At 43.0% G+C, this 17,806-nt stretch overlaps 1 protein-coding gene across 2 annotated transcripts in view; it reads right to left on the reverse strand.

Annotated features, from left to right (window-relative positions):
• Positions 1–359: 359 nt before the first annotated feature.
• The window catches only part of necab3 (N-terminal EF-hand calcium binding protein 3), a 48,144-nt gene continuing 30,697 nt past the window's right edge, over positions 360–17,806 (reverse strand). The window contains exons 7-13 of one of the 2 annotated variants that reach the window (XM_069678265.1): positions 17,201–17,319; positions 14,734–14,813; positions 11,060–11,113; positions 7,213–7,325; positions 6,685–6,762; positions 5,033–5,124; positions 360–1,449 (exon numbers count right to left, since the gene is read on the reverse strand). In XM_069678265.1, coding sequence (XP_069534366.1) covers positions 1,421–1,449; positions 5,033–5,124; positions 6,685–6,762; positions 7,213–7,325; positions 11,060–11,113; positions 14,734–14,813; positions 17,201–17,319 — 565 coding nt within the window. In that variant the 3' untranslated portion in view covers positions 360–1,420. Of the gene's footprint in view, positions 1,450–5,032; positions 5,125–6,684; positions 6,763–7,212; positions 7,326–11,059; positions 11,114–14,733; positions 14,814–17,200; positions 17,323–17,806 lie in introns of both variants that reach the window. The other variant, XM_069678263.1, reaches the window with a different exon arrangement.

Genomic DNA, 17,806 nt, shown 5'->3' on the forward strand with positions numbered 1-17,806 from the left:
GTTAACATGGAGGAGGCGGGCTTTATGAGCTATACTGCAGCCAGTCAGCAGGGGGCGATAGAGAGGGTTTGGCTTCTCTTTTAGGGAGCTGTCATGTCGGCCATCTTTTTATACAGTCTATGGTGTCGCCATGTCTGTTGTTTACATCTCTCACATATGGTAGTTGCATGTGGCCTGAGCTCTCTGGTGTGCCCTCTAGAGGTATCCTCCAGTAACACACGTAGTGCAGAGACGATCATGTGCGTGAACGCAAGGTTAAAAGGCAAATATACCTCCAGCCTCGCTCCCTGGATGTTCAGAAGCTTTTAAAACTGGTTGAGTCGGAGTCCAACAAAATTACTCAGAGGCGTTTTCACTCGTCAAAACAAACAATTATTAGCTTTAATGGTTTATTAAAGTTGCTTCTCAGTTAGTTTACAGTCGGTGGCGTACAATACTGAACCAAAACACAACAGAAATATGAATACATCCTCCGTATTTACAGTTGTAATACATGATACATTAAATATAGCTTCTCTTTATAACTTAGTGAACTTAGTGATACCATAAAATCCCCCCACAAACTGTTATTTCCCTTATAGATACACATGTTTGCAAGACTTTTACATTTGAGTCTCTCAGACTGAAGATTAAGGAGATGCAACTAATACAAATAACTGACCACTGGTAAATCTAACACGAGAGAAATGTCGGGCAGGTGTAGCGTTTTAGATCATACCTCTTTTTGGCATTCTGTGCACGTGACAGCGGGACAGCTAAGGGAAAGAAAAACAGTGCTACAGGATTTATAATACAGCATATAGAGCCAGGACGGGCAGGACAGGTGGCTGAAGCTCACGGTCATCAGCATGCATGTTTCGACCGCGCTCGCCCTTCATTTCCTCTCTGCTTTCCCCAAATCGTATTCAGCAGTAAACAACTCATCAGAAGCACAAAACACTGCCATGATTATTTCCAGTCCAACTGGATCTGCTCTTTTTTTGGTGGTTCTCTGCTGGCGTAATTATCAGACAAACACTGCATGAGAGAGGAGGCCATAGCACAAGTGAGAGGCAGGGTTATTAAAAAAAAAAACCTTCAATAAAACAGCCTCGCAGAGAATCCGTCACTTTCAAGTCTATAGATCAGCTATAGGGTGCAACTATCCCTTTTGATTCAAGCGGCACAATAATGAGCAGTCGCAGTCAGAGGAACATTAAAAGATGCGGCTGGAGGAAGCTGGATGACGCCATTGTCTCGGTCTCCTGTTGCTTTCAAACACATGGATGCCTTTTGAATTCCCACATGTGTGTGTGTGTGTGTGTGTGTGTGTGTGTGTGTTTGTATATGTATTATCTGTGTGCGTGTGGGTGGGAGGGTTGATGCGCCAGAGTGTCTTTGTCCGTGTGACAGTGTAGGCAGTGGATGTGACACCCTGGGTTCAGTTGTTAGTCATAATCCACCAGGACGCTGAGGAAACACACACACACACACACACACACACACACACACACACACACACACACACACACACACACACACAGAGAGAGAGAGAGAGAGAGAGAGAGAGTTAGGTCAGCACACATTAATCCAGTGCAGAACCCAGCGATTTATGACTCCTACGAGAAGCGTCAGGGTGCATTTAAAAGCCATTAATCTAATTTAAAATTGATCAGGGTCCAATTTTCTAAATTTATCAGCTTAACATTTCCATCAGCAAAATAACCAACGTGTTAATGGTTTATTTCCTTCGGGGACGCAGCAATTAAAGCAATCTGACTGCAGGAAAATCAGCCGTGTAGAAACAGGACATAAGGTCAGAGGTCGTGTGCACATTCTTCTACTGTTTTCAAATCCTCCACATGATTAAAAGTATCTTTAACCTTGTGTCCTTTCCAGTCTCAGAGCTCTCGCTCACAAGCTGCAAGCACATTCTTGTACTTAATAAAAATGAATATAGAATATCCACATTCTTCAAACACCTGGCTGCTGCCGTGCAAAGATCAGTGACCGTCAGCAGCACAGACACTTATAGCTGCAGCTATAGGAGCAGGATGTTTTATTTATCTTTCTATCAGCCAGTCCTCTCCTTCCCCAGCTTCTGATCTGCACCTCATAAAGTCCTCTCCCTCCCAATCAGTGCATTGTGGCCTCCATGGCAGCAAAACTCATCTGAGACTCAGAGCACAGTAACACACTAATGATGTCCCTCTGTGAGAGAGACAGGGGATGCCTCAATGCAGCAATGGAAGCAGCTTAACAGCTATTTTACTGAGAGTGATACACTGAGACAGGAGCTCACACATGCCTCAATGCCAGGAAACTCACGAGTGGTGGCAGACGTTTGTCTCTCCTATTAGAAATGTGTTATATTCATTAAAAGCTGCATAAAAATCAGAGACCCCTCCTACAAATTTTCCTTAAGGCAGGGGTCTCCAACTCTGCTCCTGGAGAGCTTCCTTCCTGCATGTTTTAGGTTTCTCCGTACTCGAACACACCTGTTGTTTCGGTCGTTATCAAACCCCTGAGACGCTTCAGTCGGTTGATGACGAGTGGATCATCCTGCAGTGTTGGAATGCTTTTTTCCCCTCACATCCATCTTTCTACTTTTATTGTTCTATATCTAATTCCTTTGTTTACATGCCAGTCACATGTGTGTAATAAACAACCATGCACAGTAACCTAGCATCAAGCGTGCAGCCCACACAGCTCAATCACCGACTGCAACAGATGCAAAACGGCAGAAATAGTAATTAATCAGGCTGCAATGCCAATCCTGTCTGAAGCATATTAAGAGGGCTGCAACAAACTCGACAAATGTCAACATGAGCCAGAGAAGAGTCATGATTGTAGCCCGGGCTGCAGTGATTCATGCTACTCTGCCATGTGTTAATCAACCCTGCTGAGGAGGCGATGACGTGACGATGAAAATAAGATACGTGCGTCAGATGGGAGTCACACTGCCAGGTGAAAGGATTACTGCGTGCTGATCTTCTGATGAAGACAGAAAATATTAAAGATTTAGTGTTTTTACACCTTTTGTAACACAAACGTGATCTGTGCCGCGCGAGCCAAACATGCCGGCACAACACAGCCGGGTGATTCTGGAGAAAATATGCTCACATTTTTTATTCAGAAACATCCAATGTTTGTAGAAGAAGAAAAAGCATTTACCACCTTCAGCCTCGATAAGCAGAGGCATTTTCAGCACTTCTGAATGCGCCCATAATGTCCACAGATGGAAGGATTAAGGTTGTAAACAAATTTCTGCCTATTTCACCAACGCAATTAACGACTAAGTGTGACTCACAGAGCAGGAACTGCATCATCAACTGATCTTGTTATTCACTTGGCCAGCAGGATCGACAGAGGCGTAGCTAAAGGCCAATAATGATGTATATGCTGGTCACAAATCCATGTTATAGACTACTTAGAGAGAAGTGTTGACCATGCAGATTTAAAGCGACAAAGGTCGGTTACAAAAGTCATCGAGTATTTAAACAACTCACGGTTGCGATAGTTTGAAATGTTTCTTGCAGCAGCAGAACGCAGCTTGTTTTTGGCGTCAAGGCTCCGACCTCATCACTGCTGCAGATTTATTCTACATGCAGAAATTTGAGGAGTGATGAGATAATATCTTAAACCCCCCTAGACGGAGCCTGCAGGTGGATGCTGGGGTGGTGGTGGGGCTGAAAGTATGAGCGCAGAACTGGTGGCAACTGCCCTTTTTTACACTCTTTTATTGCCCCTATTGCTTTAAGCTCTTCTATTGTTTTTATTGCCTTTACTGGTTTTAATCTCTTTAAGTTATTTTATTTTATCTACTCTTTCTGCGTCTTCCTGCTGAGTCCCCTTGTGCGGGTTCTCCTGTTGCCTTTTGGGCTTTGTGCTTTGCTTGTTTGGTGAATTGCTGGTTTTATGATCTGCTTGTTTTCTGCTTCACTTCGCTTGCTTTGCTGTCAAAGCATTTTGTAAACTGTTGTTTTTAAAGGTGCCTTATGAATAAAGTTATTATTATTATTACACTGCAGTTCCGCCTCAGCGCCGTAACAAAGCTCCGTCCTCATGCCACGCCGGCTCTGTGTTACCACCTCCGATGCTGACTCAGAGGCGGTACCTGCTCGCCCCACCATTCTGCCTCCGTGAGTTTTACATAGAAGACAAGACGTAACAGAGGCGTAATAATCCCGCCTTGAACTGGCAGTGTAAAGGGGGCTACTGACAGAACAGAGGGAGAGACCGGAAACCTCGCAGCTTGAATAGGCCGCCAAACTGGGAGGAAGTGCAGCTCGAGTTTCCTGCCTGAAGTAGCTCACAGGCGTCGCTCGATTACATTAAAACCTATTGTAGATAATGGTTTCAAAGCACTGGAGGGATTTTGAATAACACATGAACAACAGCAGGAAAGTGTTTTTTTAAAGCACAATTTCCCGTTACCACAACACCTTTAATTACGTTGAATTATTGAGTGCTACCTCCAGGCTACACTGGATGATTGGCAGCTTACTAGTGGTGTCTGGACACGCAGGTAAAGTCAGTATTGGATTTTAAAGCATGCAATGTGTAATGAATGTAAGTAGATCCCTGACATGAATACTTGGGACAAACCATTTTAAACTCTATGTTTCTAAAGACGAGGACTTGCTTGTGACGGGGAGGGGGGGTTCGAATGCTCTGTGTGAGTGACCCAGCTCAGTGTGATCACAAATGACTCTGACACAGCACAGAAACGACAGATCACAGAGACAACGAGCCACAGGGAGACAGGAAAGTAAGAATTTTTAGCATCATCTCGGCTGCCAAGAAATGTTTGTCTAATGTGCCAAAGCTGTCTGTGCTCCTGGCTGCTGCGAACAAATACCAGGATGTTTTTCCAGACAGACATTTACATATTTAAACAGAAAGACGGAGCTGAAGGAAAAGACAGCATCCGACAAACACTTGAAATAGAACGATAATAAAAGTGTAAATACAGCAGCACTTGTTCTCCATCACATTGTTCACTAAAACTACGTGTAGGCGTGGAAAACAACTCACTAACACACGTACTAACCTGGGAGCAACATAGTAGAGACTATTTCTGCATCCTCCAACATGTCAATGACGCAGCGCTGGAAGTCTTTACTGCTGTTAGACTGCAGGTAGCTGCAGAGACAGACGACAAAGGAGAACGTATAATGAAAATAAATAAGAGACAGCTGAGAGGAATCAGAGTTTAGCTTCAAGTGTAGGTAAATTTATCATCCAGTACTGTTTATGTTGAAGTGGTGAGGTGTTTATATTAGTGCAGTGAGTTTAGTGTGCAAAGAGGACAACTTCAGCTCAGTCATTGTGGGGTTATAGTCATTATGTAATATGCATTCACTTAAATAAGTATTTAGGTAGGCTGCACGGTGGTGCAGATGTTAGCGCTGTCGCCCAACAGCTAGAAGGTTCCTGGTTCAAATCCTGGTTCAGACGTAGTGGGCCTTTCTGTGTGGAGTCTGCATGTTCTCCTCGTGCATGCGTGGGTTCCCTCCTGGTACTCCGGCTTCCTCCCACAGTCCAAAGACATGCTCGTTGGGTTCATTAGTGACTCTGAAACCGCCTGTAAGGTGTGAGTGTGATCATGAATGTTTGTCAAATGTGTCTGCCCAGTGATCGACTCCTCCTCCTCCGCCTCTCGCCCAGTGACAGCTGGGATAGGCTCCAGCCCCCTGTGCCCCTGAACAGGACAAGCGGTGTAGATGATGGATGGAAGTATTCAGGTAGTTTTATTATGCGTTTCTAATATCGCTGGTTTAGCTCAGTTGGTAGAGCGGGCTCCATATACAGAGGCTACAGTCCTCGCTCTTACCTCCAGGCGTTTCCTGAATATCTTCAGCTGTCCGATCGATTAAAGGCAAAAAGCCCAAAAACATAATCTTTAAAAAAAAATAATAATAATATCGCTGTGATTGCAGTAATTTATCTTACAGGGTAAAAAGGGGTCAAAAAGGGTTATAATTATAATATGATTAGTAAACACAAAGATAGCAATAAGACAAAACTAAATATGAACAATAAAGTAATCTTTTGTTAACAATAAAATCACTTTTTTTGGTGGTCAGCTTTTAATATATATATGTTCATCCTCTGCTTTATTTAAAACATTTCCCTTTATTTCAAGATAAACTGTATAAATCATGTTTAATTCTGTGTCTGGTTTCTTGTAAACACTTGTGTCTGTGTAAGAACAATGAGTGCTAAACTTCCTGTTGTGATTAAATTTCATTTTAATAATAGATTAAAATATGCATGAAGATTTTCCCTGACAGGAAGCTGCTTTAATAGTGTGACAAGAATTAATTTGACTTATTTTTATTTCATATTAAACAGATTTTTTAAGAGGATATTTTCATTAAACAGGCCTGAACAAAATGTTCTGAGTGACGGATCAAAATATTCATTGATGTGTGTTTGACATAGATACCAATTTAAGCCATTTGAGCTACATCTGAATGTGTGTGTGTTTGTGTGTGTGTGTGTGTGTGTATGCAAACTGAGAGGTGGGCCATCTGCTCATCTTCACTGGTGGGGAACATTTTCATCAAAAAGTTAACGGTGCCAAACCGTCTGCCAATATCTGACACACACACACACACACACACACACACACACACACACACTCAAAGAAACACACACACACACACACGCACACACACACACACAAGACACCATACTGACCTCATCCAGGAGATGCGGTCCTGCCAGAACTCATACATTATGTAACACGACTTCCCCGGGAGCTTCTGAACGGACACGCTGACAGCAGGATGGAGATGAAAAGTAGAGCGGGGCGAGAGGAGGATACAGAGTGAAGGAGAGTTTACGCTCTTTGAGGATAAATTACAAGAAAAGTTTGAATCTACCGAGAGAGGTCAGGAAGAACCGGGCGGGGAGCTAAACTTCTGGCAACATTAGCCCAAAGAATGAGTAAGTCACTCTGTCAGAATGATTTAAATGTTATTACATTGGTTCTTTTTAATGAGGCTTCTCACAGTTTGGGGCTTCATTAAAAAACATGTCAAAGAATAAGGTTGATGAAATGCTAACAGAAAGTGTAATCAGCAGTCCGTCCTGTCCCCTCAGTTTAGCCACCTGTTGACTCTTAGCTGACAATCTAATTGACTAATTGACTACGTCACTCTTCTCAAAGTGACCTCAGCAGCACAACCTGACGCACTGTTTAAAAAGACGCGTTGCTTTACTCACTGCAGGTTGTCAGAGTGGGCCGAGGTGGCGTCGATGTAGCCTTTCAGGACTTTCCGGAAGTTGTCCAGATCGTCATCAGTCACAGACATCTGCCTCTGAACCAGCAGGATGTTCTGTTGGCAGCGAGACAGGAGACAGACAGAGGACAGAGATGAGGTGACCCGTTAAGCAGCTGGCGGCCCAGGAGAAAAACAGGTGTGTGTGTGTGTGTGTGTGTCTTTGTGTGTGATCCAGACACGTGTGTAGATATTGCCAAGATGTTTTTACCTTCCTGGAGGTACATATATAAAAATGAAGCTCGAGCTCAAGTTCAGTCAGGAAGATTATATCTCACTGTTTCTCATTCATCCCTCTCACGCATGCTCACTCCCACTTCCTGCTGTCACTTGGAAATCAGCTCATGGTCTCATCTATCCAATAGCACGGTGTCTCACCCTCATTGTTAGCCTATCATTTCTCTCCTCTCTTTTTAAATACGATTCCTTCTCAGCCTTTAGTTCCTTTATGCTGACGATGCGTGCGCCCGTCCTTCTCTCCATCGCCGCCCTGTCTTCCCAGAATCATCAGCCATAAATTCATCATCCATTTGGTCTTTGCAAAGCCATCAGTCACCACCACCAGTGTCTGGACTCCATGGGGGAATTATACTGCTGCTGCTCAGAATAGATATCTACCGACATATCTACAGACTACAGCAGATACATAAACATTGGTGTTGCACTCTAATTTAATTTAATTCAGAGGCTTAATTGGCAGGAAAGTTTCATAAAGACAATTAAACGAGCATGAGAGCACAGTTTCTTAAATGTATTTATATTTCATTGAAAACAACAACGTTAGATATGAAAATATATCAATGTGCAAATTATCTCTGATCCCATCGGCTATAGTCTGACGCCGACACAGCCTCTGGGCACAACGGTGAACATGCCGGGCGTGTAGCCAGCGGTTAGCGATAAACGACTTCCAGTCCAGACTTGTTGTTGTCACAGAAAAAGAACCTGTTTTTTCTTGTGAGTGATTTTAATTAACGAGTCTTACTGACATGTCAACATCATGATGCAGATTAGTAAAGAGTAAAAATAAACCTTTGTCAGGTCTGTCTTCGAGAGGAGAAGAAAACTACTTTAAAATGCTCGTTTGTTGAACGGAGGTCGGAGCCATCATTTGTGATGCATTTGAGGAAGCTGGGAAATTGAAACGCTGAATGGCTTTCGTGACACAGCAACAAGGGGATTTGTCCCAAGTTGATTTTTTTTAATCTAGAACAGACTGTTAGCTGATCTTGCTGCAGACGTCTGATTATAGAGATTAATAAGAAGCTAAATCATTGTCAGATCACGCTGATGGGAGCCCGGATGTCATTGTGCCAGTTACGTTTTTCCTGCATGCGCCGCAGCCTGCTGATACGTGATTTGTTAAGATTACTTGGACTACAAACTGAAACCAGAACACTTGCCGTCCCTAAAATCCACATTTCTGTGTAGAATCTGTAAATAGAGATGATGTGTCCCTCAGTTTGACATGCAGTCACATAATCATTACATTAGTCAATGTATCTGACTGAGTGGAAACACTGCACAAAGTAAGATAGACAAAGTAATCTAAGTGAAAGAGACTTTAAACTGTGTGAATCATGAGCTCTGATTGTAGAACACAATGCTGATAGCCTGATAGTGTACCTGCACTATAATAACCTCAGTGTCTTTTATAGTAGTTAATCACTTGCTCACACAATACTGACAACAGCTGGTCTTTTGTTCCTGAAAGTTCAGTGGTGAAAAAGCAACCGCACACACTTTCTGCCACTCATCGACTAAATGAATCATGAATATCCGTCAGAAAACTCGAACCTCTCAATCCTCTGCAAACCATAAACCTGACAGAGGAAAAGAAAAGACACTAGAATAATACACTTTCTTTTTCTCCCCTCTACGAATCAATGTGCTCGAGGAACTGGCAGCGCTTCAGGATCCTCCTCAGGGAAATCTGAGTTTGAACTACGGTCCTCTGCCTGCCAAGCGGTTTCCCAACACACCCCAACAACCTGCTGACCTCCTCACTTTCTCAACAACTCAATGCAAGAGTGAGTCACCCTGCGACCACAACAAAAGGAAACTTATCTTGTGGCTTCTTTGTAAGCACGGTTTCCACAGACGGAAATCTGCAGCCCTACCAAGGCACACATCTTTGGCTGTATGTGTCATGTAGGCTTAGTTATGACATATTTAAATCTCAGAAGGCTCTAAGACTGATCCTTTGGAGAGTCTTTGTCTCGGGGATGGTCTGTGTGCTTGTATCAGGGCCTGAGCGCCAAATGAATTGCACATTTGGTCGCCTTAACGCCCCAAAAGTCATTCAAATTTGCGCATGCTTTACACGAGATGGAAATGTATATGTTGTATGGGTGTTTGGCATGGGGATGGCAAAATGGCCCCTGGAGTGCAGTTTACCTACATGTGCAAAAGTTGTTACACATACTGTATGTAAACTGTCAAGGCACCGTTTAAGGTAACACAACAGGAAGTGAGTCATTTTGATTTTACCGTCTGTCCTAGTTGTTGCAATTTATTAATACTTGAATGAACTCCTCCCAGGCCTCTCCTCTGATCCTCCTCTAACTTGGTGGTTTTATTAAGGCGACCTTAAAGATTAAAAATGTGTTCACAGTGTGAGAATAAGTCAAAGGGCGTGGCCGTGGTGCGATGCTAAAGTTTGATGTTTGGTGTAAGAGAGTTACTTCAACTTCAAGATCAACCTGCTCTAAATTCCACACGTTTGATGACAGTCGCGCCCTGATCAGATCTACATATAAATATTTGGTCATGGTGAAGGCACCACCAACTGCAGCAAACCCCACGACTGTGACCCATCCCTGTTCAAACATTAGGGAAACATGGACGACCAAACATTCACCTCTCTATCATCGTTAAAATCATATAACTGTCACCATACTGTAGTTACAACCTCGCTTGTCTGTGGGTGCTTTCTCATCTCTCAAGCAAATCATGAATCAGCCATTTTTTGTCCCTATTTCACCATCAAAGAAACTCTCTTGTTTCAAGGTGAGCTTTCTGAACATTCTGAAGCAGCTACATCGAGCATACACGTGTAATACAATAAGATTAGATTTGCTCGTGCAGGTGGTTATTTGGCTTAGGAAGCAAAGATAGGTGCTGCTTGACATTTGAAAATGAGGACAGTGAACAAACTGAATGAGTAAGATGCAATTGGAGAGAATGATTGCAGGGTGAAGCTGAAAAAACAGCTAAAATACTATCATGTCGGCTTTCTGGAACATATTGTAACACCTGGGGGTGTACATAATCATGGAGAGGTAGAGGAGGGGAATTAGAGGTCTTACTGGAGTAAAATCATAAAATAATTAAAAGTTCGAGGAAAGGAACAAAATGTAAAAACACTGCAGCAGTTTTCCACGACAGTGAGTCCTTCTTAAGTGAGTATTCAACTTCAGTCAAAGTACTCTCGAGTTAAAAACAGTGTCGGAAGTCTCAAACAGAGGTGTCCAATTTCAACTTGACGATGCAACCTTACAGTTCGACCTCGGTGTTTGATTGCTGTGAAAGGTTGTCTGTAAAGTGTACGTTTGGATTACATACAAAAAAATGGACATGTGTTCCTGTGTCTTGTGCTTGTGTGACTAAGCAAGGCCCCCTTTGTGTGGCAGCCTTTGGTACAGTCCATGCACCACTTCAATCACTAACTGTTCAGAGCGATAGTCATGAAGAGCAATGACTTTGATGATAAAACGTGCTCAAGAAAAGCTACTAACCACAAAACAGAATATCAGTGCGTCTTTACTCGTCTGTGATCAGTGTTGACTTACAGACTTGTACGTGCTGGCCAGTGAGTCCTCTTTCAGGGGCTCCAGCTTGGGACTCTGAAACGAGAAGGCAATAAATATGAGAAGGAGGGACGGATCCTTCCAACACATAAGGATAACAGTTAAAAGCATTTATGGCATGAGCCCATTTGCACACACCTCACATAAAAATATACCATTGGCAAAGCAAGTGTCCTGATTTATTCTTGTTGATTTAAAGTTTTGTATTTCGCGGCTCAGACATCATTTCCTGTTTTATTTTGTAATTTGTGTTGCTCACTTCCTGCCTTTGTGATTAGCAGTGTCCCATTTCAGGGCCTGCATCCTTCAAAGGATGCAGTTCAAGGCCGACTGCGTCAGAGCAGCGCGTCGAAGGCTGTCCCATTTTGAAGGCTCCTTCAGATGCCGCCGACAAACACGTCCTCCTTTTCCCATGCTACGGAGGATCCATCAAGTGCATCCTTTGTGGCTCGACGTATCCTGAGATTCATCAGCAATTCAAACGATACGGCAGACTCAGCGGCCGAGGAACGTCTTTGGTTTCAAGTCAATCAAATAGCGATACGAATGTTAAAAGTACAAAAGTGGCCTTGAAACGTCAAATGTTCTTTAAAAGAATAGGTTACGTTACGTTAGTTACATTAGCTAGTTAGCCAGCTAGCTATCTGTTGCTAGGCGACATATGGGCGGGAACAGCTGGTGACTCAAACATGGACTGCTCTGTAGACCAGACTCATTTCAGTCCGGCCTCAGCAGTCTCACAGGCTTCGAATGTATCATCCTTTTATAGACTGTGTCCTTTGAAGGATGCAGCCTCTGAATTGAGACACTTTGTTTTCAACTGTCTTGTTAGTCTCACCTGTGCCTGATTACGCCATTAGTCTCCGTCTTCTAGTCTCTGGGCCAATTCGTCTTAGTCAATCTTCGTGAAGCCCCTTCGTCTACCTTTGTGAAACCTTACATCAATCTTTGTCGACCCCTCGGAAACCTTGTGAGAAACCTTTTGTCAAACTAAATAATCCTTGTTCCCAGTGTGGACTTACTTTGTGGCTCCTGTGTTTTTCACTTGTTCTAGACTTTTAGTTTAACCTTGTCCTTTTTCTTTTGGATATTGATTTCCTTTGGCGTTATTACAGGAAGCCTTTGTTTTTTGCCTCATCTTTTGTCCTTTTTTTCTTAAATCCAAACGTGACAGCGAGTGGGCTAAGTATGTGAACCACAGCTGTGACTGTCATGTAGTTTTCCTTTAGCGCTGTCCGTATGATGTCTGATGCTGTTATGAATGTCATTTCTCTGCAACACAAATTCCCTACAGGGCTTTAAAGGTTACTTCCACTCATTCAATAATGCCCTTGCATTTCCTATAATTCAAAATGTAATAGTATAGTATCACAGTGACGCACGCCATCTCAATCGTACGGCACAAGTGGCCAGATTTTATTCACAGGCCATTTATCTGTTGCAACCCATAACCACAGGGTATATACGCCATGTAGTCTATAAAGATATGATATGAATAATACAGTTAAAATACTGAATGAGCTTTCTACCTTAAAGGTTATAGTTTGGTGTGTGAGTGTAAACAGGGAACATAACCTTTGAGGAGGAAAGCTCATTCCGTTACATTACAGAGAGCAGATCCGGGGTGAGACGGACAGCAGGCGTGTGGGATGTGGGGATGCTGAGGTGAGGAGAGGGATATTGCACTCAGAGCATCCTGCCGGTTATGAATTACCTGGATATTGCAGTCAGAGCCCCTCTGGGTTGACAAAACTGAGGACCAGAGAGAGAAAAATGCTTCGAGAGGGGCGAGAAATGAACATCAAAAGATGGGAATAACGGGAGTTAATAAAGAAAAAGAACAGACGGAGAGAGAGAATGAGATTGGGTAGAAGATGAGGCAGGAGAGCGTGAAAGAGAATTTAAAACGTGGTGGTGAGAACGGGTCGTAGAGTTCAGACCGAGAGATGAGAGAGGTGAGTGTGCTTTGTGTTTCACAGATACACAGATTTGCACGACTCCTCGTACAAAAACATGGATTTTTACCTGCTGTGAGTGCGTCCTTTGTTCTTTTTTTACCAATAAAAAACGACTTGAAACTATTCAAGCATTAAGCTGACGCTTTGCTCCAGGCATGATGATAAAAACAACACAAACGCAGCCTAGTGACGCAAGATGCAAGTAATCTCGCAATTGTATAAATGTGGCCTCGCAGGCAGGTTAGCAGTTTCTCATATTCTGTGTTCCTAAACAGAAACATGTTGGAGAAGCTTCAAGCTTCAAGAATCAGGCAGTTTATTTTATATTCTCTACATAATTCTTCACTAATACTGAAAATGTATTTTTTATTTGGGTGGCAGGCCTTTGATAGCACCACAAAAAGCCCACACACAGTTGTTATTTACTTATTCTGTTCCGTCCTATTAAGCTGATTCTATAACGTGCATGGTATTTATTTAACGCATGGACTGTATCTACAAGTGAACAGAGTGATGTCACCCGTTTGTTTGTGGACTTTAGTTTTTAAGGCTCAAGCTGTTGCCAACGTTTTTCTTACAACCAGATGTGATCGTATCTGGAAGAGGAACGAGGGGTTAGCTAATGCTACTCTAACAGCTAACATTTGCACTAGCTAGCTAGCTTGGTAAGCAGATAAGCAAGGTGCAGCTGTAATTGATGTTAACTGTTAACCAAATGTACTATGAAAAAAATGAACAGCTAAATCTCTACAGCGTCTTTTAGTGAATGCTGCATGTAAGATGGCGCCCACTGCTGCGTACTCCCGACACCAACGCTATTTAGTATCTATATTAGGGTTAATATGTATCTTACACACAGTTTTACATGCGACTACAGCCTGTTGGACTTGGACTTTCTCCTGTGCCTGGACCCTGCCAATTCCCAGCCGGCAAGACGCAGCACTGGCTTCGGCTGAGTGGTAGCCGACGGCAGCGCGCCCAGGGCGGAAACGTGGCAGGGTGAGAGGTGGGCTACATGCTACGCTAGAGGGAAGAGCTGCACGACCACCCCTTGAATTGCACAAGGCATTTTGGCAGCCTAACATTTAAAATTAACTTTCATGAACTGAAAACGCACTGTAAATAAGTCAAAGTTATTAGATTGAAACTGACAGGTTGCCATGGTAGTGACATATCAATCACAGGTGAGCTAAGCCCTAAAGCATGCCCTACTTTATCATCGATTTACAGTTACCGGGACCATAACTTACAAACAGAACATCATGGTGGGATTAAAAACACTCAAAACTGGTGATTAAGGTCCTTATCGTATAAGAAATAAAATAAATACTTTAAAAAACAGTCAGCTAATGTGCAGGACGACATTTGGACTTCTTGAAATAAGTGGCGTCGCCCCCTGCTGGCCTTTAGGAAGAATGCAGGTTTAAAGCACTTCACCTCTGGTTTCACTTCTTAGCTCGGGGGCTACATCCATTTCTTTGGCTCTTTATACAATCTATAATATAAAGTTGATAAATGCAACATGCTATATTTGTATTCATGGGAAAGTTATGCATTCATTTCATCCATGGGTGATCACCACCGCCAGAGGGTCCAAACATTAAAGACCTGTGCTCATATTTGCTGAGCCTTCCACATTACTTTTTTATGAATGTATTGGAATCCACTTCAGAAAACACAGCAGGAACAAGTTCGTACCTGACACTCCAGTTTATCCAGCAGCTGCTGCAGCCTGCTGATTTGAGAGCACCAGTTCTCTCCATCTTCCATGTTCACACCTGGAGACAACGCAATCATGGACACAGTCAGAATGACAGAGGAGCAGAGTTTCCTGTCTGAGTTTCATCTTCAGGAGGACACGTTCAGTCATGTCCAAACAGAGTTTCTATCAGCTGGTTTTATGCCCAATGTGGAAATTATCTCACGTAAATCTATTCCAAATTTAAATAATCGTTTGAAGGATTTAGGGGAAAATATTGACTTATCCACCTTTATGACATCAACTGTTTAATGAAACCCAGCTCCTGATACGACTGAGTGACTTATTCTAAAATGTATCGAGAGCCTCGGTCAATTCTTTGTCATTACAGGCTGAATATCTGATGTACAGTCTATCAGTAAAAGTGATGAGAAAATTCAGTGAGGCTCGACATAAAGTAATTATCTCTAGAAAAAGTCCCGGAGATCTCTGTCGGTGAAAACGCCCTCAGAGGAGGATTATAGACAGCTGTGATTATGCACGATAAGAGTAATGACAGTGATGGGAATCATTCATATACACGGCTGAACACGATTCCCCCAATGGCTGAGAAAATCCCATTATTGATATGTTTTGATTGGAATCTCAACTTATTTAACGCTTGAAATGTTGATATATAGTCGGGTGGAAATGTGGCAAAAAGAACGTTTCTGGCACAATACTGCATGAACAGACCAAGCACATTAAAGTGATTACCCCTGAAGATTTTCATTTCAATAACTGTCTGTTAAGTCTCTGTCCATCTCTGAATGAGGTAACACAATGGTGACTGAGCCTATGGTCCACTGATGAAAGCCTTTGCATTTGCAGTATATAGTATTATTATGGGCTGGGTGTCTGTGGCGGCGCCCAGTTAGTGACGCATTTCCCATCAGCCAGCAGTGGTTGGTCTGCCAGAGAGGGTAGGCGGAGCTAAGCGGCTGCTTTTCCACTCTCTGCAAGTGTTGCGAGTAAACAGTAATCTACTATGGCTGAACAAACAAAGAAAAGATGGATGACTACAGATACAACTTCAACAAGAAGTGAAAATCCAAAGAAGAAGAAACAAACTCGACGCTCAGATGAAGCAAACAGTCTGAAAAGGAAAGCGACCGTCAGCCAGGAAAATCAAGAGTTACAACCGGAGCCGACCGTGGACGTCACACATGCAGCACTGTCTGGATATCTGGGAAGTGTGCTCCTGTAATTACCGTTTATCTCCATTAGGTGGCGCCAAAGAGAACGAGACTGGGATCTGTGAGGTTATCACTTTAAATGGAACCAAACAAAAAGTGTGTGATGTTTTCCTGCTAAAAAAAGATTCAATAAAAGGATCATTCTAGTGACGTTAAGTATATTTCTCAATGTCCAACCCAGTCTCACAAAACTGCAAAATAACATGACCTTTGACCTCCACTTGTTGTGTGATGGTGATAACAATTCTTATGATAAACTTCTGTGGAGAGCAGATGCATCCAAACACCATACCTCGCTTTGTGCATCACTACAGGTCATTTAGCACCAATGCATTTTATGATGTTTGGACGTAAGAGGACAGAGTCAGTTGACCTTCGTTGAACTTTGGCATACTGCACATACTGTGGATTAAAAGTGTGAGAGCAGGCTGAACTGCCAACAAACACTGAAAAGTTTTGTCTACCTGAAGATGCAGCTTATTCCTTTGTACCACAGCGCTACGTTGTCGTCAATAAAGTAATAAAGTCCAACTGAAATGAGATTTAGTCGTTCCTTTTGTAGACAAACATAATTCCAATGATTGTTTTTACTTTCAAAAGCCTCAGCACCTCGAGTGGCCTGCTGGTGTCTGTTTGATTGACAGCCGCTTGCCGGCAGACAGTGTGCCGGTGTTACACAACAGTGATCATTAGACAAAGAAAACATATTTCTGCTGCAGCTCTGTTGCACCGGGTGAAATGTTTCTGCTTTACGATGAATAATGGGCACTGTATTGTATTTTGAGTCAGTCGCACACAAACCATCCTGCTGCTAGAGAAGAGAGTGTGCGGCAAACACCAACTTACTCTTGTTTGTTAAAAACTACAGCTCCCAGATGTTATAGTAAATCATTACGCCAGTTTAAAGAATGTAAGTGTTCCTGAGCTGTTTTTAAATGTTTCACGTTGAGTCGGAGCCGATGGGCTTTGTGTTCCTCGAACAGAGTTAAAACAGAGAGTCTGAGATGGATTGTTGCACGGGTGGTTTCCCTTTGTCAGTAACACCGCTGAAGAATACCACCAACCCTACCTTTGAACACTCATGATAATGCTGCACTGCAGGCGCTCTTAAATTAAAGTTGAAAATGTAAGATGATAAATTAAGTGTTTGTGGGATTGTTTTAAGATACATGTTTTAAAAACACGTGTGTACTCCTTGAATAATTTTGATTTAATATTACAATCTTCTTACCTGTGGTCAGGATGCCAGAGCAGGGATCCGATGGCGACATGCACAGGTTGTTATGGACCCTGCGACCACACCGCCTGCCATTCCTCTCTGCCGCTGTCAGCTCTGGTGCCTTTACCTCTCTGCTGCCATGACAGCAGGGGAAGACCCAGGGAAACAAACATCAGAGAGAGAGAGACAGCAGCTGTCAGAGGAGTGTGTGTGTGTGTGAAAACAAAAACTGAAATTGAAGATATTGCAGACAGAGGTAGGTACACAGGGGGGATGAAGAAGAGGGGATTGATTACATCTAAGGAGGAGAGAGGGAAGACGGGGAAGGAGTGCATGAGAGAGAGAGAAGCAAGGAGGGAGGTAAATAAGGATGCATTAATAATTGATTTAAATCAGAAATGAGATGAGGTAACAGTAACGTCTGACAGAGAGAGAGAGACAGAGAGAGACGGGGGGACAAGAGATACGCAGAAAGTGTCCACGATAGAGGTGAAAACACTTAGTCAAGGGCCGGATACACACAGTGCTTATTAACCCACAGGCTGGGTGTTAAAGAGGAGGGATCTTACACACTCAGATACTCACACACACACGCACACACACACACACAGCTCTGTC

This window comes from Semicossyphus pulcher, unplaced genomic scaffold (genome assembly GCF_022749685.1).
Source record: "Semicossyphus pulcher isolate SPU_LCO1_2020_fin unplaced genomic scaffold, fSemPul1.0.p SCAF_3, whole genome shotgun sequence".
Taxonomy (NCBI): domain Eukaryota; kingdom Metazoa; phylum Chordata; class Actinopteri; order Labriformes; family Labridae; genus Semicossyphus; species Semicossyphus pulcher.